The sequence below is a fragment of the Canis lupus genome, chromosome 5 (genome assembly GCF_048164855.1).
Source record: "Canis lupus baileyi chromosome 5, mCanLup2.hap1, whole genome shotgun sequence".
Taxonomy (NCBI): domain Eukaryota; kingdom Metazoa; phylum Chordata; class Mammalia; order Carnivora; family Canidae; genus Canis; species Canis lupus.
Genome location: NC_132842.1, coordinates 9,481,612 through 9,505,178, shown reverse-complemented (window position 1 = coordinate 9,505,178; position 23,567 = coordinate 9,481,612). Strand labels below are relative to the sequence as shown.

Genomic DNA, 23,567 nt, shown 5'->3' with positions numbered 1-23,567 from the left:
CTTGGAGTTTTCCTATCTGTGAGAAACAGACTATATCTTTCAAAGTTCATTTTATTACACAATTGAGAACTCATTTAATGCAATTTTATTGGTTTAGAAGGCATTAATAATAAATGGAGATGCTTGAAAAATTATGAGATGTTTCTGAAATGTGTTTCCTTCTTACTAGAATCCCAAAACTTAGTAAGATAAACAAAGCAATTCATGTCTTTCTGGAAGATTGTTGCCATTAAGGTGATTAATAAGAAAATTATGTTGCAAATTTAGATGATTTTATACACAACCTGAAATGAATGTATACCATATTTTGCCAAACAAAATAGAACAAAACAGAAGCCAACCTTTTACAAACTATAACATTAAATGTAATTATAAAGTTACTGGTGAGTTTTCTTTTTTATCTCGATAGAGTAAGTATTTCGAGAATGAGTATTTCATCAAGAAACTGAAGAAAAGTATAACCACTGCAAACCATTTTTCATGCTTCTCCTATGATTTTCCAATTACACATTCTCTTTCAACACAAAACTATTATCTCATGTTAATGCCAGACCAAATATTACTCATAGTTTCCCTCTAATATTTTGAATGATAAAAATACCAATTGTAAACCAATGGTACATACTTACTAAAACGCTTTATAAGACATCAAAATTACTAAGTAATGGTTTAACAGCAGGAAGGTAAGAAAACTTACTATTCTTGTCAGGTTTTCTTGTTATTTTAAAAGAATTAGACACTAAAACAACAGTGTACTGAGAACATAGACATGTTTTTTTTCCTAATAAAAATGACAAATTTACTCCCATATAATGTTTCAGTTCAAGATATATATAGTGATAATGGATTTTTTATTTGACTCTAGAAGGAAAACATTTCTGATGAGAGTAGGAATATTTAACATAAGATGTACTAAATTTTGGTTAAATTAATTTTAGCTTTTTAAAACTTGAATTGGAAAAAATGTTTGTTTTGTTAAAAGACTATAACAACAGTATAGATAGTAATGTTTAATTAAGGTGCAATATTGATTGTAAGGATCTGATTTCCTACTAATAAAGTGTCTTTTAGTAACTTGTAAAATCATTCTAATTAATACTAGGTTAGGAACATTTGATGAACACTTTTAACATACTTTTTTCAACACATATTAACAATGAAATAAAATTCTAAGATACCTAAATAGTCATTTTTTCAAATTATTGGTGGACTTGGTGACCTAATTTCTCTATTACAAGTGATATATTAATTCTTAAATATTATTTTAAAAAATCCATTCTGGATTCAACATATTATCTAAAATATAAAGCATATATTTGGAAAGATACAGAATATATTCTCCCTTAGAAAGTACTGAAGCTCCATCTAGAGGCTTTTCCCCCTATTACTGTCACTTGCAATATAAGTAATATCACCTAGAAATATGAATAATATTAAAATGTCAGAGATTTCTTTTGTATCTACCTTCTTGTTATTCATAACGAGTTCTTGCCCTAACCTTCTTAGGGTAGCTCTAGCTCCATCACTGCCATCAAGTGGTAAAAAACTAAAATTGAACTGGGGGGGGGGGGGGGGGGAGGAATAAAGAAAAAAAAAGACAAAAAAATGTATGTCCTCTTATACCACTTACACACCTTCTTTTTTGGTTCAAGAAATGAGTCTGTTTTTTTTCCTATGCCGTTTATGTTCTTGGTCAAATTAAGGAGAAAATTAATTTGCCATCTGTTTCCAGAAAATAGCAGCACTATACATTCCCTGTGAATCTGAACTTTTCTGGATATTCTATTTGCAAGGTATATAAAAATACTTTGAATTAAATCATTAGGTAATTTAATGATATATTTAATATAAGTGGAGTTCATAAGTTACTTCACCAATAGGGATAGCAGTGAAAAACACAAAAAATTGTGAATAATGATTTTGTTGTATAACAGTTATGAAAAGAACAAAACCATGATGTAACTAAAAGAAGCATTTTCTATTATCTCTAAAAATAATCTAAAAATAAAAATAATCTAGATTTTAAAAAATTGAACACTCTCATTGTACTCTCAAAATATGCTCATGACACTACCTACCTCCCAAAATATCATTTACTGCCTATGAACAGAGAAAGATCAGAATAAGGGATTCAATACTAAGACAAGACAAAAAAAAAAAAATTACCAATGAGGAAACAAGTCAACGATTCAATTCAAATCAAAATTATTTAATATCTTTCCTTCTTTTTATGAACACATACTTCCTAAATTACATTACAGGACTTAGGATTTTCAAAGAAACAAAACTACAGAATCTAAGAGAAAAGACCAATGAAATAATGTCTCAGTTCAAGGGCTACTGCTCTGTGAAATGCACCATCACTTGTGCATAACTTTAAAATATTAAAAAAAAATGTGTATGAAAGAGAATAGTTAACTTAGTCTTATAATCATGTTTAGAAACCCCTCCAAATTGTTAAAATATGTATTAATGAGCCACTCTTTTTGTCTTATATATTTGTAACATGAAAATTGCTGAATGCTCTGATTTTATTTTTTTGATTATATTTTAATTTTTACCATGACACTTGCTTAAAATCAAAGAGAATTGGAAAAATCTGTAACTCTGATTGTGGGTATGAATTCCTATTTAACAAAAAACAATAGCAGACAATATTTTTGGATTTTCCACTATTCTAAATGTTTCACATGTATTAAATAATTTCTCAACAATCTTATCATAGACACTATTAATATTATAGAGATAAGGAAATTGAAGCCCAGAGAGGTTAAATAACCATCCCCAGTCACACAGTTTAAGTGGTGGGAAGAGGATATGAACCTAATCAGTCTCCCTGGGTAGTCCTTATTCTTACCCACTTTCATATAAGGCAGGGTTTTCTCAATCTTGGCACTACTGACATTTTGGACTAGGTAATTCTTTATTTATTATTTTTTTTAAAGTAGGCTCCACGCCTAGCACTGAGCCCAATGTGGGGCCTGTACCCATGACTGCAGGATCAAGACCTGAGCTGAAATCAAGAGTCGGATCCTCAATTGACTGAGACACCAGGCATCCCTAAGATAATTCTTTATGGCGGGGGAGGCTGTTTGGTGCATTGCACGATGTTTAGCAGCACCTCTGACCTCTACCACCAGATGCCATTAGCATCACTTCACCCCCCAAGTTGCAATAATCTAAAATGACAATGCCAAATGTCTAGGGGAGAGAGACTGGGGAGATTGCTCCAGTTGAGAATCATTGACATAAGATGATAATTTAATCTGTTATAACATTGCAGATACAAATGATGACCAATTTATCTGAAATTAGTTTTCCCTAATTTTAAATTATTTATCACAATACAGAAAAATTTAAATCTATAGATGGGTTAGGATAGTAATACTCTTACAGTGTAGAGTATAACGTTATATAATTAAAAGCCATAATATGAAGGGCAAACCTCATAATGCAAGACTCGTAGAGGCAAACATGAAAATAGTGGAGAGATATAAATTTCATCCAAATATATATAAGTAGCTACTCTCTGGCAAATGGAACTAATAAGGGACAAAGTATGGAAATATCACCTTTTACTTTATATACTTTTGTAGTGCATTAAATTTTTTCAAGCAACATACTGTTTATGAAGTTTTTTTGAAACCAGATTTAGGAAAAACTTCCTAAAATTAGCATTTTAGTTATGCTTATTTAAGTAAGCTGTTTTCATTCATTTTCCCATATTTGCCCCTGTTATGTTCTATCTTATATGTGAAAGTAGGAAATATAACATATTCATGATAAAATTCATCATAAAAATTTTTACCTAACCAGGCAAAAAATATAAATTAGATAGTCAACCATAGATTTGAAAACTAGCAAAACTGAATAATAATTAAGAACTCTAGAGGTATAAAATTTCAAAACAGCTGCTTAAAGATGTGTATGAAAGTGTGTATAAATTTTTCTTTTCAAACAATTCTTATTTCCAAAAATTTTTGCAATAACTTTAACCATATGCATTTTGCCAATCCTCAATTAGAGCAAAGTTTCTTCCCAATTATTTCTGATTATTCAAAAATCCTTTAAAGAAAGATTAATAAGGGCTCTTCTATTGGTTTAACTTTAAATACTCTCATTGTCATCTTTATTTCTTCTCAATTTTTGTACTTATTTTTACTGTTGTAAACTAAATTGTACATTTTCATTGCATCCTTATCTTTTAGTTGGTATGTGTAACAATTTTCCATTTTGTTCCATAAATTTAATAAAGCCAATGTTTATAATGTTTATGTTCAAGCAACATTGCACCGTTTAGTTAATTTCATATAACCCACTTATCCATTCTCTGTTGATCTCTGCAATGATTTTGTATTATATCGCTTTGGCAACTAAATATTTTTCATATTTTTACCTTTTTCTCTATCCTCACTGCCTTTACTTTAGGCTCTGACCTTTTGTCCCCCCCACCTTTTTTTTTTTAAAGATTTTATTTGTTTACTCATGAGAGATGTACACAGAGAGAGAGGCAGAGACACAGGCAGAGGGAGAAGCAGGCTCCATGCAGGGAACCTGACATGGGACTCGATCCCAGGTCTCCAGGACCACACCCTGGACCGGAGGCGGTGCCAAACTTCTGAGCCACCCAAGCTGCCCTTTGCCCTTTTCTCTAGTTTTTAGTCCCTTTATACTTTTGTTTTCTATTAGCTAAATTAGTAATACTGAAGAAACAAATTCATACATCTTATAAAAATTTAAATAACAGAGTAAAACATCCTACTAATTATCCTCCCCACCTAAGCCTACTCCAACAGAAATAACTATGGCTACCAGTTTGGTACATATACTTCTGTACCTTCTTTTTTTTTCTTAATGTATTAAGAAAATGTGTACCTGTAGGAAAAGTCCACTTTATACTATACCATCATTATGCAAAGGATTTTTCTTATAATAAAAAAAAAGAAAATTCATAATTAACACCTGCTTCTGTCCATTCACATATTCCTTGGCTGGGCTTTGTTGTATTCTTCATTTCATACAAGTTATGCTACTTAATACTAGTTTTACCAAGGATTTGATTTATTATTAGAAACATTTAATTGAGAATACATTATGAAAAACATAAGTTATTTTAATACATAAAATATACTAGTAGGGATGGGAAACTAAAACTCTAATTGGATTAAAGTTTAAATATCTTTTTTTTTTTAAACATTTTTTTTTACTTATTTATGATAGGCACACAGTGAGAGAGAGAGAGGCAGAGACACAGGCAGAGGGAGAAGCAGGCTCCATGCACCGGGAGCCCGATGTGGGATTCGATCCCGGGTCTCCAGGATCGCGCCCTGGGCCAAAGGCAGGCGCCAAACCGCTGCGCCACCCAGGGATCCCAAATTGGATTAAAGTTTAACCAAAATATTGTTCATTTAAGTACTAAAATATTAATGAGAATGATGGAAGAATGAGTTTTATTTTCTCTCTGGTACACTTAATGTTTGTAACATTTTTATTTAAATATAATTTACAAACCATAAAAGTCACCTGTTTTAAGTATACAATGATTTTTTAGTAAATTTATAGAGTTGTGTAACATTATCACAATCTAGTTTTAAAATATTTCCAACACCCCATAAAGATCTCTCCTACCCATCTCTATGAATTTACTGGCCTCTTCTGGAAATTTCATTTATATGGAAGGGATGAAGTTTTTCTGATATATTTAAATATCATATTTAGCAGCAAAAAAAAAATTGTTTTTTGCATAAAGATTTTGCACTTGAAGTTCTTTTTTCTTTTTAAAGATTTTTTTAAAATGTATTTATTCATGAGACACACAGAAAGAGAGAGAGAGAGAGAGAGGCAGAGACACAGGCAGAGGGAGAAGCAGGCTCCATGCAGGGAGCCCGTTGTGGGACTCGATGTGGGTCTCCAGGATCAAGCCCTGGGCTGAAGGTGGCACTAAACCGCTGAGCCACCAGAGCTGCCCTTGAAGTTCTTTCTAAAAGTTATAAACATGTGTTGCTTATTTGGTAAGGACAGTACATAACTTAACTGAACTCCTTTGCTTTATTTCCCTCCCCCTCTTCTTTCCTTCCTTTCTTCCTTTTAACAATTTTCACTCTGTAGTATCTAATGATCATCACTCTCAAAAAGCCACAATTTTTTAGTATAGTATACATGGGAGGTATAAGGAATGGGCCTTTTTATTTTGAATCCATTATGTATCTTGATAGCTGAGGGTAAAGCCAAAGAAAACAGCACGTATATCCTTGAGATATTTTAGTTTCTCCTAAACATGAAATACTTTTGCAAAAAAACTCCCAAACCCAAAACCAAAACAAGACAAAAAACAACACTGTTTAGAAAGCCATTTAACACAGGTCTTCTAAAATTTGGAATTGTCTCCAAATGCAATTTTATTGCCAAGTAGAATTCCACCTTTCAAAAACTTCTGGTGTCAGCCTTGACCACTCTTTTTCTCACAGTCCAGATCCAATTCACTAGCAAGTCCTGTTTCTACTATCAAAACTGTATCAATATCTGAATCTTAACATCTCTATCATTACCACAATGGCCAAGCTACTACCTCTTTTTGCTTGGATCATTACAAAATCAGCTAACATACTGTCTGACTTCAGCCCTTGCCTGGCCCCTTCCCTCAACCATCTGTTTTCAGCACAGCAGCCCGATTAAAACAAAAAGCAGATCTAGTCGAAAACCTTCATTCAACAGCTTTCCATTTTACTCAGATCAAAAGTCAAAGTCCTTAATGGTTATCTCAGGAATTACAATTAATGCTTGAACTTGTAACAACCTATGTAGCCATCAATAAATAACTAAAAAAGAAGTTTTATAAAAGGAAATAGAGTAGAAACAGTATAGTACAAAGAATCAACTAAATACAAAATAAAGGCAATAAGGGAGAAACTGAGGAACAAAAAAACATACAGGATATAGAAGCAAATAGCTTCAAAGGACACTATCAAAAGTGTGAAAAGACAGAAGAGGAAAAATATTAGCAAATTATATATCTGATAAGAGGTGAAAAATCCAGAATACATAAAGAGTCAACAGCAAAAAGACAAACAATACTGTTAAAATATGGGCAAAGGATTTGAACAGACATATTTCTTTAAAGATGACATGGCCAATAAGTACATGAAAAGATGCTCAACATCACTAATAATTAGGGAAGGGTAAATCAAAACCATAATAGATACCACTTCAGAACTACTGGATATAGTTTTTAAAAAATGGAAAACAGTAAGTATAGAAAACACTGTAGAGAAATTGGAACCCTTGTACATTGCTCATGAAAAAGTAAAATGGTACAGTCAGCATGGAAAACAGTATGACAGTTTCTCAAGAAGTTAGGTGTCACATGATAATGATTAGCAATTCCACTTCTCAGTATATCCCCCAAAGAATTGAAAATGGATGCAAACAGATACTTGTACACCAATGTCCATAGCATCATTATTCACAGTAGCCAAGAGGTGCAATCAACACAAGTTCATCAACAGATGAAACCATATACAGAGGAATATTATTCAGCCAAAAAAACCCAATGAGGTACTGATACATGCTACAGCATGGATGAACTTTGAAAAATCATTATGCTAAAATGAAATAAGCCAGCTACAGAAGCACAAATAATGTCTGATTCTATTTATATGAGGTACCTGGGAGAGGCAAATGCATTAGACAGGAAACAGATTAAAGGTTACCAGGGGCTGAGGGAAGGATGGACATGAAGTTATTGCCTAAAGGGTACAGAGTTTTAGTTTGGAATGACGAAAAATATTTGAAAATATACGGTGAGGGCAACCCCAGTGACGCAGCGGTTTAGCGCTGCCTGAAGCCCGGGGTGTGATTCTGGAGACCTGGGATCGAGTTCCACGTCGGGCTTCCTGCATGGAGCCTGCTTCTCCCTCTGCCTCTCTGTCTCTCTCTCTGTCTCTCTCTCAATAAATAAATAAATGAATCTTTAAAAAAAAAAAAAAAAAGAAAACATACGGTGATTAGGGGTTTAGAACATTGTGAAGGTACTTCATGCTACTGAATTGTAAACCTAAAAATAGTTAAGCAAGCTTTTCATCATATATATTTTACCACACTTAAAAAAAAAAAAAAGGCCAAAGTTCTTCACAATCACATTAAAATTTCCAAAGTCCTTCAAAATGGCCTACCAACTCACCATGACCAGCTGTCTCATTATCTCTCTGATCTCATCTCCATTTTTCCTCTGGCTTTTCCACACTCATGCCTCCTTGATGTTCCTTAAATGCACACAGGGCACAATCCTGCTCAGAGCCTTTGCACCTGCTGATCCCTCTGCCTGAAATGGACTTCCTCCTCATCTTCATGGCTCACATCCTTCCTCTTTCAGTTCTTTACTTAAACATCATCCTTTAAGTAAGGGCTTTGCGGGCCACTCCACCTAAACTGCAACCTCTTGCCTGAACTTCCTGCCTCCTCTGCTTTATTTTTCTCCATAGCGTTTATGGTATCTAGTATATTATATATTTCATTTATTTATTGTCATTCTGTTCCACCAGAATGTAAATGCCTTAAGGGCAGAATTTTGTCTGTTTTATTCAGTTCTGTGTCCTTAAAATAGTGCTAGGCATGTAGGAAGCAGACAATAAATCATTGCTGAGTGAATGCATAGTAAATTATTACAATCACCAATTTACTTTCCATTTCTTTATCTTCTCTGGAAATTTCATACAAACAGAATCATCCAATATGTAGTCTTAGGTATCTGGCGGGTTTCATTCACTTCGCACAATGTTTTAGAGGCTCATACATGTTGTTACATGTACCATTTTTTCATTTTTAAAAAAATTACTGAGCAGTATTCCAACAATATATTTTAAGCACTTCTTTATTATTATTATTTTTTAAGTAGGCTCTACGTCCAGCATGGAGCCCAACTTGGGGCTTGAACTCATAACTCCAAGATGGAGACCTGAGCTGAAATCAAGAATAGGATGCTTAACTGACTGAGCCACCCAGGTGCCCTGGCACTTCCTTATTTTCTCACACATAGTATTCGAGGTTCATCTATTTTCCTTGTCTCAGTCCTGCAAACAATAATTTCATGTAGCCTTGATTCTTTTTATTCACTCATTGAGTTTTTATTTCAATTTTCTTTTTCATTTATATTAGTACCTAATTGGTCCTTTTCAAATCTGCTTGGCTTTTTTTTTTGTCTTTTATGCTTGGCTGTTTTTTAAAGGGCATTAATTAGGATATAGTCTAAGCTCCATAACAAAGAGATTCTAAAACAGTGGCTTATATAAGACAGAAGATCGTTTCCTTCTCATGTAATAGTGTAAATATAAGTTGGCTGGCAGGGCAGCTCAACATACACTTCTTCAATCTCCGTGTCCAAATCCTGCTGACTAGAGTTCATTAATTGCCAGTATGCAAGAACGGGGTATACATAGACATTCCTTCTTAAGGCAAGACAAAGAAGTGCCACACATGACTTCCATTCATAATCCACCACCAAAATTAGCCTTGGCCACACCAACTTTCAAGAGAAGTCAGTTAAATGTAGTTTTCAGTTTGGCAGCCATAGCAGTATATATTCATTTATAACCTACGTAATCTTGGTGGATAACTAGCACTAGTGACTCGTGTCAATTAGAGTTCACTTCAAATTAAATTCCCTACTTGAGATTTTGTCCTATATAAGTAACATAATGCAGGACCACCAACTTACCTGAAGACTTACTTATACATGCAAAATCTCTGGGGAGATGTTTTTGCCTGTTTACAGAGCAACAGGTTGAGACAGCCAAGTTCTGATGTTCTATGAAATGCTAACTTTTATGCTAGCTGACTAATGCATTTAACTTTCCTCTTTCGTATGGTAATCAGTTATTTTAATTGTTTCAATTGAGAGGATCATCCCACCACATACAAACGATATGCTCTCTTCCTCTTTTAAGCTGCGCAAGGTGGCAATAATTCACTGAATGATCACAGTTCAAGAACCAAAACAAAGGTCACAAAATATGCCAAAGCTCTAATCTTTATTTCTTATAATGGTTACAAAGGGTATCATTTCAGAATCTACAATTTAAAATTATCAATTAAAAATAATTAATTGGGCGGGCTGCCAATTAATTGGGTGACTCAGTGGTTTAGCGCCACCTTCAGCCCGGGACGTGATCCTGGAGACCCAGGATAGAGTCCCACGTCGGTCTCCCTGCATGGGGCCTGCTTCTCCCTCTGCCTATGTCTCTGCCTCTCTCTCTCTCTGTGTCTCTCATGAACAAATAAATAAAAATCTAAAAAAAAAAAAAAATTACCTTCTAAACAACATAAATAATTTAGTGTCAAATTTCCATGATATACAATACCATCCTCTAACTGTAAATGGATATTTGAATAATTTTACATTGCATCAGTAATTAAAGTTCAGTTAAAACATTTTTCCAGAATTTTCACTCAGCCATTTGACTCCTAAATTTGTATTTTTTTCCCTACAGGTTACAGCTATCTTTAAAGAAAAAAAGCATACATAAAAAAAAAAAAAAACAAGATGCTCAATAAAAGTATATTCTTATAGAAAAATAAGATAAATAGCTGATGTTTATTAGGCAGTATATTTTACACGTATCATAATATAGAAGCCTCACAGTCATCTTAAAAGGTAAGGACTGCTTATCTCACACTTGAGGAAATGAAGATTTAAAGATCTTAATGCGAAATGTCTGGGTGGCTCAGCAGTTGAGCATCTGCCTTTGGCTCAGGGCTTGATCCCACAGTCCCCGGATCGAGTCCCACATCGGGCTCCCTGCATGGAGCCTGCTTCTCCCTCTGCCTGTGTCTCTGCCTCTCTCTCTCTCATGAATAAATAAATAAAATCTTAAAAATAAATAAATAAAGATCTTAATGCACTTATCCAACATGATACAATGAGGAAGTATTACAGCAACCTATCTCTGAGATCCTAGCCACTATGCTTTAAAATGAACATTTTCCCCACACTTTAAGTTCTTTAACTTCAAGATGCACCTTAAAATTGTTGCTGTACTATGATTGCTATTGAAGCAACAATAATGTGGCAGCTGTCACTCCCTGTGCACACACAAATCTCCACAACACTAGTGCCAAACCTGTAGAATTTGAGTTGAAAGAAAATCCTAGAGATGATACTGGAACATTTTTTTTAATTCTTAAGAACCAAAAAATTGCTGTGGAAAGAGGTAAGAAGATCTATTTAGCAATACTTCCAAGCAACATTTCCAAAGTGGGAATCAAAACTAAGTTAGCTCCACGTAATTGCAAAACTGGTTTAAGAACTGAGCAGCAGTGGTTCTTGATTCTTTTTTAGAAATGCTGCCCAAAGATTCCATGTGAAAAAAAAGAACATTACTGAGTCAAAAAGTGATTCAAGAATTGGGAGTCTGAATGTAAAGAACTTTAGCAATTCTTTAACCAATTTATTTCATATCTATTTTCATTTTCAGGTATATGCAAAAGTTATAAATAAAATCTATGTCTCATTAATTCTGATAGAGTTATTTTGATAAATGTGAAAAATTCTAAATGGTAAAAAGCCTCAACAGTATGTTTTCCTTTTAAGTAGTATATAAAATCATGGTACAATATGCTATGATAGCAAAAAAGAGTGTTTACTATATAATTTACTACAGGACATCTTAACAGAGCTTCAGATATAACACCAATGAAATCATGCCCCTTTGTCCCAACTTCACCTTCTGACCAGGAGCTTATGCACCACATAGGACAAAAATCTGATAATCTGATAATTAATCAATATCATAGCACTGACACTTTCTCAGTTTTTTCAGGCTCATAAAATATAATATTTTTCCACTGAGTTTCCAATTTATTCAGTTCCTGATTTTCTTTATATTTTAGCCTACATATAAATTTTAAGGCTGGGGTAACAACTAAAAATATTTTAGGCATGTAAGCTACTTTCTTAAATTATCATTACCATGAAAAATTATTAACAAATTCATTGATTTTGTTAGTACTTTGGGCTACTCAACATTGTGATGCTTCTACGTTTTCCTAATTGGGCAAATTTATTACAGATTCAGAGTAAAAATTAATGTAATTCAAAGCTATGTAAGTGTAATTTTATACTATCAAATAAAAATGTGATGAACTCTATGAATTATTAGGCAAATTCTTTTTTTTGTGTGCTCTCCAAATTTTATTATTCTGACAGTTAATTAATTAAGTCTCCTTTTCCTCTCATACTAAGTTCTTTAAAGGAGGTCAGTATAAAAAAAACAAAAAATTCCCCATTTCTTAGTAGGTATTAAAATATAAAAATTTTAAAAAGGAAAATGGAGAAATAGCAGTGGAGCCAGAAAACAAATAGAAGCAGGAAATTCTGAGTAACAAAATACGCTAATAAACATTTTAAAATAAAAGACTTGAAATTTATCAAGAGGGGAGTAAATACTCGTGATTCTATTCAAATATTTGTTCCTGTCCTTCCATAATGAATGCTTTCCTTTGTAGAGCTTGACAGACTCCCTCCTGTGTCAGCATTTCTTTTTTAAGTTGATAGACCTAAGATTTATTTTTAAACATGGACCACAATAAATATGAAGTTGATTTGATTTCTGCTGTGCTACTGCCACAAAACTATTCCTAATATTCTCAGAGATGGTTAGTGATCACTGGTTATGGTAGGAAAAAGAGATAAAATTATCAGCTTAAGAGTTTGGAATCTTATCCTGAATATTTCAAGATGTTTTTCCAATCATATCCAAATGTTTCTATATTGTTAATCTCTCATATACATTTTATATCACAGTAAAATTTTGAAAGATAGCTTCTAAACTTTTATTCTATACCTATTAGGGTATTTAAGTTTGTCTTGATAGGACTCTATAGTGTATATATTATATATATATAGCATGTATTGTATACATACTACATATAATATATACTATACCACATATAATACATGCAAGTATACATAATACCTGTCATAACATACATGTGATATGTCATCAGTTTTATAATTTATTTAGATATATGCAGAAAATCAATGACTACTAATAAATGTTTCCCTTTAAACATTAGATTTGACTCATTAATAATTCAATAATAACTAGGGGTGAAAGAAATAATTTATTTGAATATCTCTTGTTAATGTCAAACAATGAGTTATTTTAATATATTTCACTTTCAGAAGCTAAAATCATCTCAGTGATTTACATCTTGTGTTCCTCTTTGCTATGTATTTATAAGGACCAGCTTAAGAGAAATTTTTAAGTTCTAGTAGAAATCAAAAGTAGGACATCTGAAAATACAATATGAACTTTTAAATAAGAAATACTAGCCCAGGGTGCCTGGATGGCTCAGTTGGTTAAGCTTCTTTTTTTGGCTCAGGTCATGATCCCAGGGTCCTGGGATCGAGCCCTGCATCAGGCTCCTTGCTCAGTGGGAAACCTGCTTTCTCCCTCTTCCACTTCCTCTGCTTATGCTTTCTTTTTCTGTCAAATAAATAAATGAAATCTTCAAAAAAAAACTAAAAGAAAAACATGAGTTGTTTTTATAGCCTCTTCCTTGAGAAACATAAGATATGCTGTACTTTTTTTTAATAACTTGTCACAACCGACTTCTGCTCATGTCAGAAACTCTGCTCAAGACAAAACTCTAAAATTTATGTCTTGAATGAAGAGTTTGACATCATAGTTCAAATTACTTCTACTGAAATTAATCATTAAAACTAAAGAGGAAATGGTACAGATAAATGTATAGCATAAAAGATACTTGTCATTGACAGAACTTTAGAATTTTAGAGCAACCTGGATAGTATTGTAACTGCATAGAGTAACAAGAGCATACTGAGGGAAGACAAAACAACAGGAATAATTATGTTATGTAAACAGATTTCAAATACAAAAAATCTGTTCTCCAAAGAACTTCCAAGAATTGGACTCTATAATTTAAGTTCACCATCTTCTGTTTTCCCTTAATCTTATATAAAATTAGGAACTCAAATTTGCTGTAGCCGTTTACTAATATGGAGCATGACACAGTCTTTGTTTTGCTTTCAAGGAGACTTATGTTAAATGCAATATAAATGAATTATTGGAAAAATAAGTTTTGAAACAAGGACATACCAAATATAACCCCCAAATTTGTTATTAGGTTCAAGAGGCATATATATCTTTGCCAAACTGCCATAAAATTTCTAAATTTTCTGTGTTTATCACACTACAAACAGGTTAACAATTTGCAAATAAGCACCAGTCCCCAGATCACACTCTGAGTAGCATTATCTCAGAGACCAAGAAATTATACACAAAAATAATAATTAGAAATTAGTGGCTAAAGCTTTATTCAAGTGCTAAGTACTTAGCAAGTTTGATGTTGAAGAATATGTATTTAAATCTAAAATAAACGTGCTAAATAGAACTTCCTTCTTCGTTAAGAAGTAGCTTTATCATTTTTTTTTATAATTAAACTTTTTTTTTTAAGATTTTGTATTTATTCATTCATGAGAGACACACACACACACAGAGAGAGAGAGAGAGAGAGGCAGAAGGAGAAGCAGGCTCCACATAGGGAGCCCGACCTGGGACTCGATCCTGGGTCTCCAGGATCAGGCCCCAGGCCGAAGGCAGGGCTAAACTGCTGAGCCACCAGGGCCACCCAGCTTTATCACATTTGAAGTCAAGTTCAGAGCTTGACATCTGAGTATGCAATTAATTTAAATTAAAAACAAACAAACAAAAAAACTTGGATCTTGAAAATAAAAGAAACTACAAGTTAATTTAATCTATTTTTTCTCAAGAGTAACACTGGTTGTCAAAGCAGTTCTGTAACAAATTCCTACTTGTCTGGTATAAAATATTACTTAATAAATGAGAGGTCTGGAGGATAGCTACAGGCAGCATAAACTGGACTGATGATCATCCACTGGTTTTAATCCAGAACTACTTCTGCTCTATTTCTACTACTTGAGAATAGTTGCTGGTATAATTCACGTTCTACATCAAGAAAATGGAAATAGGGTAATTTTAGGCTGAAAACAGAAACACAGTGCCTAAATATCATGATCATTCCAGTAGAAAGTCTTTGCTTCAATAAAATAGAAAGCTGAAAGGCTCTTCAAAAGATGATGTCATTTTTCAAGTTAGCTTCCAACTTTGTTAACAGCTTTATAAACCATATAGTTAATTGAAGGTAATATTAAAACCTGGCAACTTATAGAATAAGCCTTACAAAGTAATAAATCCAGAAATTATTAGTATGCATAATCTAAAGAACAGGGCTATTTGTTGTTGGCTGTATTACTGCGTATGTGTTCTGCTTTCTCAGTTCTCTAAAAGAAGTCTTGTTCTTTCCAATACTAAACTGCCATAATTAAAGAAGCATACTCTTTCCTATGTGACTTCTGAAGGCAAATATAACATCAATGAAAGAAATTATTATTAAAATTTATCAGGTTAAATTTTAATAATCGACACTAATAATGATAAAGACTAGGAAAAAAAGTGACTATATCTCTATTACCAGAGAAAATCAAACAGAAGGCAAATATATGGGCAGCAACTTCCCAGATCTAATTTCAATGTGTTGGCGGGGGTGGAGTGGGGTTCCTCCTGCCACAACACCAGGCAATTCTTGGACACCTCACTGATGTCTAAGAATTCAACTCTATTCTGACACTATCTACTGGAAGATAGTAAATAGATTCCACAGGTTAAGGGCTCAGTCCTATAAGACTGTCTTCCAACCCCTCACTTCAGATACCAGTCACAGCCCCAGGCTGTTAACTGTGCTTCTAGCCTACCAGCTTCAGATTGGAGGTCCCAACCACCTCCTCCTTATGTTCTTTTAATTTGCTATAGTGACTCATAGAATTCAGGGAAACATACTTGTTTACCAGATTATAATTTGATAAAGGATATGAATCAACACAGTCAGATGAAGAGGTACATAGAGCAAAGTGTGGGGAAAGGGGGCAGGGCTTCCATGCCTTCTTCATGCACTCTACCCTCCCAGCACCTTCATGTACTATTCGCCAACCAAGAATCTCCTTAAATCCAATCCTTTTGGGTTTTTATTGGGGGCTTCACTGACATCATAATTTACTAAGCTATTGGCCATTGCTGATTCAACCTATAGTTCCTCTCCCCTCTCTAGTCAGGGGGTGGGACTGAAAGTTCCAACCTTCTTTTTTTTTAAAGATTCTATTTATTTATTCATGAGAGATACAGAGATACAGAGACAGAGACATAGGCAGAGGGAGAAGCAGGATCCCTGCAAGGAGCCTGTTGTAGGATTCGATCCTGGACCCTAGGATCATGCCCTGAGCCGAAGGCAGAGGCTCAACAACTGAGTCACCCAGGCGTCCCAAGTTCCAACCTTCTAATCACATGGTCAGTCCTCCTGGCAACCAGGTCCTACCTATGGGCAGGGTCCAAGAGTCACCTTCATTAATAAAAAGATACCGGGGATCCCTGGGTGGCTCAGCGGTTTAGCGCCTGACTTTGGCCCAGGGCACGATCCTGGAGTCCCGGGATCAAGTCCCATGTCGGGCTCCCTGCATGGAGCCTGCTTCTCCCCCCTCCTGTGTCTCTGCCTCTGTCTCTCTCTATGTTTATCATGAATGAATGAATGAATGAATGAATGAATAAATAAATCTTAAAAAAAAAAAGATACCCATGTCACCTTTTTTTTTTTTTTTTCTTTTTTTTTTTTTACCCATGTCACCTTTATGGCTCCAGAGTATTTTCAGGGGCTGTGGATAAAGACTAAATATAACTGTGAAATATATTTTGGTTATTAATTTATCCTTTTTCTTTTTAAGAACTTTAATTTATTCATGAGAGACACACAGAGAGAGGCAGAGACATAGCCAGAGGGAGAAGCAGGCTCCCTATGGGGACCCTGTTGAGGGACTGGAACCCAGGACCCCTGATCACAAACCTGATCACGCCCTGAGCCGAAGTAGACGCTCAACCACTAAGCCACTCAGGCGTCCCTATTTTGGTCATTTAAAGAACTAAGTATATATTACTTATGTCTTTTTTTTAAATGGTAGATAACCAACAATTAAGCCAAAATTATATTCTAATGTCCTGCTTAATACTAAGATTCTATCCATACATAATGGTCCTAACAAAGGAATGAAACATTTCCTCACATATGGTTAGAACTCCTTCTCTACAATAGAAGAAATAGGCATGATAGATGGGATTCTGCTGAAATGAATCTAAATTCATATATTGAGGGATATCAGTATTCCTCAAATGTGCTATTGTACCTAAAGTTATTTAGAGTAAGAAAATTGTGTTTGTTTTTTTGTTTGTTTTTTAAGATTTTTAATTTATTTATTCATGAGAGACACAGAGAGAGAGGCAGAGACACAGGCAGAGGGAGAAGCAGGCTCCATGCAGGGAGCCCGATGTGGGACCCGATCCCAGGACCCCAGGATCACACCCTGGGCTTAAGGCAGGCTCTAAACGCTGAGCCACCCACGTGTCCTGAAAATTGTGTTTAAAAACAAATTTGACAGAAACCTAAATATAACATAATGCGGCATGGTTAACAAAGTTATTTTTAGTAATTATTTCATAAGGCCACATAATTGTATGCTATTAAAAAAAAAAGCAATGTATTATTGGCAAAGATTGTAGAAGTAAAGTTTTCTCTAGTGAAGCAGGATTTGCAACAACAGCAATCCCACCAACCAGATGTTCCTGACAACTTTCTTTTTAGTAATAAGGAAATTATGCTCAACGTCACTAGTTAATGAAAATTAAAATAAAATGGAAATTTTCACCCTAAGAACATAGAAAACATTGAAGTCTGACTAGAATATCAAATATTGAGTAGAGCATAGGGAAGGTAAATTAGTAATGTAGTCACTATGGAAAGTAATTTGGTTGTGTATAACAAACTTCAAAATATTATGTAGCCTATGATCTAGTTAATCCACATCTGGGTATAAAATCCAAAACAGATTTAAAGTACAAAATATATTCTGTATCAAACTATAAAATTTTTGATTGAGACGTGCAGTAGGAAATACATTTTATGTAATTGTGTTCTGGAGTTGTGATGTCTCATGAAAAAAATAAATGCCCTTTACTCTGACTCTTTCTACTACATTCTATTATTTTTTAATATGCAGATTCCAACCTATCTAAATTTATTTCACCACCTGCTTCATGAAAAACACTGCCCTAAAAAACTATAGCAATACGTACAAGACAATATCTGTAAGACTGTTAACTGTGGCATTGTTTAAAATAGAGAAAAAGCTAGATACAATTTATATGTCCATTGATAGGTAGATAATTAAAATGTAAAATACAATGTAATATTATGAAGCAGTTAACAGTTTAGCTATATAATATGCACAGATCTTAAAAATATAGTGATAAAAGCAAGAAGCAGAACAATAGTTTCAGAATTTTTTTATTTTTTATTTTTTATTATTTAAGACCTTTATTAACGGGTGCTTGCCGTTTGTTGACTTTTTTGAAAAAATCAAGTTGTAAACTTTTATTACAAATTAAAAATGAGGTTCTTAAAAATCTCAACTTGACCAGATATGAAACAATTTGAAAACCTTTAAAGGTGTATTGAGAAAAACCAGGCTTTTTTTTTTTTTTTAAACACGTTTATCATTACCAAAAAGAGACGTCTTTAGGTAAAAATAATAAAAACCCCATGCTGCATAGATAATGCAGATAGTTCTATTTATCTGGTCAATGGGCAAAAAGCAAGCACTTAAGGTCTTCAGCTCCAATCTTTTGTTCATTTCTTATTGCTGGAATTTCATCTTCATTTCTTCATGTTGGATGACTAAACCGGATGATGGTAGAGATGGTAAGCCGGCATTTACTCAGCCCCGCCCTGCTCAGCCTCGGGAGCGGACGAATTCTCAGCTGGTGGATCGGCTGCTTTTGTCTCTTTGCCATCTTGTGGTTTAGGGTTTTCTGGGCGTCTACGTCGGTAATTGAAGTTGCGGCGGTACCGACGTTGAGGTGGCTGCTGACCTTGGGTCTCATCTCCTTGATTTTCCTTATCTTCCTCAATTCCATCCTCTCTAGGCTGTCTTTGACGAGGAGGACCCCTACAGAATCGTGGTCTATAACCTCGATACATATTCTGTCTCACTGGTCTACCTTGTTCTCCTGCACCCTGGTTGTCAGCACCTTCCATCACTTCTCCCTGCACAGGAGGGTTGGAATACTGTGGTCGACGCCCGTAGGGTCTCCGCATGTAGTAAGGTGGGAACCGTCGCCTGCGGTAGGGCCGGCGCTGTTGGGCCTGGCCTTCGGGAGCACTTTCCGATCCCTCGTTCTTTTCCCCACTCTCACTATTCTGGTAATTCTGCTGGTAATTGCGTGGAGGACCCCTGCGACGTGGATAGCGTCTATAATGGTTACGGTCTGCTGCATATTTACTGCCTTGCACTGGAACTCCACCAGGGCCTGTAACATTTGCTGCCTCCGCACCCTTTTCTCCTTCAACAACATCAAACTCCACAGTCTCTCCATCTCCTACACTGCGAAGGTACTTCCTGGGGTGATTCTTCTTTATGGCAGTCTGGTGTGCAAATACATCTTCCTTGCTGTCATTCCTGTTGAGGAAACCATATCCGTTTCTTACATTGAACCATTTTACTGTTCCCAAAACCTTCGTTGCGATGACCTTCTTGTCCCCGCCGGCAGGCGCCGCGGATGTGAGGCCGCCCGGGCCGCCGCTCCCTGCGCCGCTGCCCATGGTGCCGGGCTTGGTGTCGGCGGCGCTGAGGGCGGGGGCGGCGGGCGGCTGCTGGGTCTCGGCCTCGCTGCTCATGGTTGCGGTGATGGTGACTGGGGCCGGCTGCGGCAGCTGCGGCTCCTCCCGGGGTGTGATGGTAACTAGGCCGGCGGCGGCGGTGGGGCTGCTCAGGGCTCTCTGGGGTCCGCTCTCCGCTCCCGCTACCGATCGATCTCTAGTTTCAGAATTATATAGATTTCCAGCAATATATTATGATTACGAATGTTTATACATACATATATATATAAAATTATTAAAATGGCCAGTGTGTATGTATATACGTGTGTATATGTGTGTGCACGCGCGTGTATATATATATAAATATATCAATTCACAGAGAAGTAGGAGGTTCTCAGACAGTAGTAAAGACAGGTTTGAGAGACCTTTAGTGATATAAGTCATGTTTTAATTTTTAAAGAATATTTAAATGTTACTTGAAAAATATTTGGAAATAGTTGCAGCAAGTTTTGAGATAGGAATAGGAGTAGAATGAATGAATGGAAGTAGATGTGAGAAAGAATAAGGTATAGAAGAGTAGAACTAGGTGTACATTTCCATACACTTACATCAATGAATAAGAGAGAAAAAAGCTGGGGGGTGTGTGTGTGGGAGGACCAAAATCATAAGGACTAAGGGAAGATTAGGGAGGTATGTAGCAACAGCTGGGGGCAAAAAGCATGAAGTGGATTGAAAAGACAGGAAGAAAAGGCCTAACAACTGGTAAACTGATCCATTCCTCATTGGTGGTTCAACTGTATAAATAAAAGGGTGGCAGCTTAGTGGGAAAGTACTTAGCAACTCTGTTTACACAGACAACAGAAAGTGCCACTAGAGTGGCAAATTGAACTGTGCAAGGCCAATTAACCCTTTCACCTTAGTGTTTTATACTAGCTATCTTACTTAATGTGCCTCTGTTAGATCTACACTGATGTGTTAGAACCAAATGTAATTATAAATCATTGTTACATGTATTGATGAATTCTGCAAATTCCATGAAGCATATCCATTTTATTTAGTGTTCTGAATACCTTCTTTGCTCCTCTCATCTGGTTTTAATTAAGAATGCTTTGAAAGGAAGAAAGGTTATCCAAAAACTCAAACTACACATGTCCTTTATTAAACTATGAATTGATTACTACTCAAGTTTTCTGGCCTAAAGGATTTTTTTTTTTCCAGTTAAATTCACCTCAAATTTCTTCTAGATAGTCCGGGGAAAATTAGGGAAAGAAAAACACATTTGAATGAACAAAAATATAATAGAGAAATCCTAAAATGCATTGAAGAGGTCTGTAAACCAACTAGCTGCTGTATAAACAGTTATGTCTATACTCATGATTTACTTCTGAGAACTTTGCATCTTGAAGGCTATATAATACAATTAAAAAAAAAAAGACAGTGAATACATTTATTGTTGAAAATTGTATTCATTGTCTTGATTCCAAAATATAGTCATGTATCTTATTAGAACCACCTATATTTGAGAGCAAGGATCACACGTTACACATGTTCTATCAAACCTAAAAAAGTATCATACACTTTATATATAGGCATGAAAATAATTGGTAATAACCAATGAGAAATGGTGGCATATATGAAAGGCTTGTTTCTGTGATGCAGGAGGGCCAATAATAAAAGCTTGTATTGTTCAATAGTAAATTAAGGCAATCCACATAAACATTTATTCCTTAATCCTTTTTTTATTATTCTTTAATCCTAACACTCTTTTCCCTACTATCCACAGCTCCCAAAGTCTTCCAGTATCATTCCATTATTGGCTAAAATTCCATGTCAAATCTTCTTCTGGCCATGATTTAATCTTAATAGCAATACTTCCTTTTTTTTTTTTTTTTTTTTTAAGATTTCACTGATTTGAGAGTGAGAACAAGCACAAGAGGCAGGGAGGGGCAGTGGGAGAAGGAGAAGTAGACTTCCTACGGAGCAGGGAACCCAACACAGGGAACCCAACACAGGGCTCTATCCCAGAACCCTGAGATCATGACCTGAGCCAAAGGCAGCTGCTTAACCAACTGAGCCACCCAGATACTCCAATAGCAATACTTGTTAAAATGCTAATCAAATACTGGGGAAAATACCAACAGACTTTTTTAGGTGGGCTTTTTTTTTTTAATTTTTATTTATTTATGATAGAGAGAGAGAGAGAGGAGAGAGAGAGAGAGAGAGAGAGAGAGAGAGAGAAGCAGGCTCTATGCACCGGGAGCCCGATGTGGGATTTGATCCCGGGTCTCCAGGATCACGCCCTAGGCCAAAGGCAGGCCCTAAACCGCTGCGCCACCCAGGAATCCCTTGAGGTGGGTTTTAAAGGAATACACATTGTATTTCCTAACGTAATAAAGATTAATCCCAGTCTGAAAAAGTAACACTTGCTTTTAGGAGCAAGGGACTTTTCCTAGTTCTGCCTTTTCTCAGTTCTTCCCAATGGTTAACAAAAGACAAGAGAGATGGAGAATTTGGCTTACATCATGCTACAGAGATTATGTTTATTGACCTCTACAGGTAAGTTAAAATCAGTGGATGAAGAGAAGGAGATAGCTTCTGCCTTTATTGAAGTCTCTTTTTGAATGCAGGTCACCCACTAGGTTCCCCTATTACTCTTTTCTTCCATAATAACACCAGCAAAACCACTGCAAAAGCAACCAATCAAAACAAGCAGCATCCGTGAAGACCAATGGTAGGACCAATGAGCAACAGAAGAAACAGTGATAATTCCAAATCTGCTCTCATGAATGAGCCTGAGGATAGTATTGATGCTTCTTTGTAAGTAAATAGAGTACTGTGGACACTCAAGCACAAAAGCAAATCTCAACACTTACTACTTTTTTTTGCCTCCCAAAATGTAAGATTTTATCTAAGTGAGTTTTAAAAAAGAAAACTACTGAATTTCAAAAATATAAAGACAAATACAATGATAGACTATGACAAGTAAACATAGGTTATTTACCTAAAAGTTACAATATAAATAGTGCAATTAATTAATTTACAAAGCTCAGTTTCTCTAAAGCACTTATTACAAGGTCTTCTTTAGGAATTCACTGCCTTTTTTTGTAGATGTGTTTACCAACCATAATACAAATCAAAATCATTCTAAAGGAGAAATAATTTCCAAAAGTAATGATTATTAATTTAACCCAAGTAAGGATGTATATAAGTACAGATATTTCTTCCTAGTTCCCTTCTGAACATTCTAGTCCTACAGCCAATTTTGGACTAAGTTTAGAATTGAAGTTTAGAATTGAGTTTAGAATTGAATCCCAGTGCAGAGCACCAAAATACACATGCCCAAGAGCAAGCAGTCAATTGCCATGATTATTTTTACATTAAATAAAACAAATACATCCTAATATATGTAACATAACATTTAAGTTAAAAGTCAAGAGGCTTATGTTCTCATACTGACCCTACATAAATCATCATAGATCACTCTGGATAATAAAGGTTGATAATAGGTCTTTTTTCTCTTTTGGAAAGCTGATTAGATTGTCTAATATAAACATTCTTTGAAAAGTCTACAATAAAGTAATAAATAGGGAAGCCCGGGTAGCTCTGCGGCTTAGGGCTGCCTTCAGCCCAGGGCGTGATCCTGAAGACCAGGAATCGAGTCCCTCAACAGGCTCCCTGCATGGAGCCTGCTTCTCCCTCTGCTTGTGTCTGCCTCTCTCTCTGTGTCTCTCATGAATAAATAAATAAATAAAATCTTTTTAAAAAAAAGTAATAAATAAAAAAAATTTCAAAGTAACAAGAGGAAAAAACCCATTCCCAAATTATTTTGGTAC

General features: G+C 35.1%; 2 protein-coding genes across 2 annotated transcripts in view; both read right to left on the bottom strand.

The window, feature by feature from the left end:
* DNAJC1 (DnaJ heat shock protein family (Hsp40) member C1) overlaps positions 1–23,567 on the bottom strand; it is a 206,333-nt gene that overhangs the window by 159,480 nt on the left and 23,286 nt on the right. The window lies entirely within an intron of this gene.
* On the bottom strand, positions 18,663–19,967 carry LOC140633208 (Y-box-binding protein 1). The gene has a single exon (XM_072825414.1). The coding sequence runs from the start codon at positions 19,810–19,812 to the stop codon at positions 18,850–18,852; it is 963 nt and encodes a 320-aa protein (XP_072681515.1). The 5' UTR covers positions 19,813–19,967; the 3' UTR covers positions 18,663–18,849.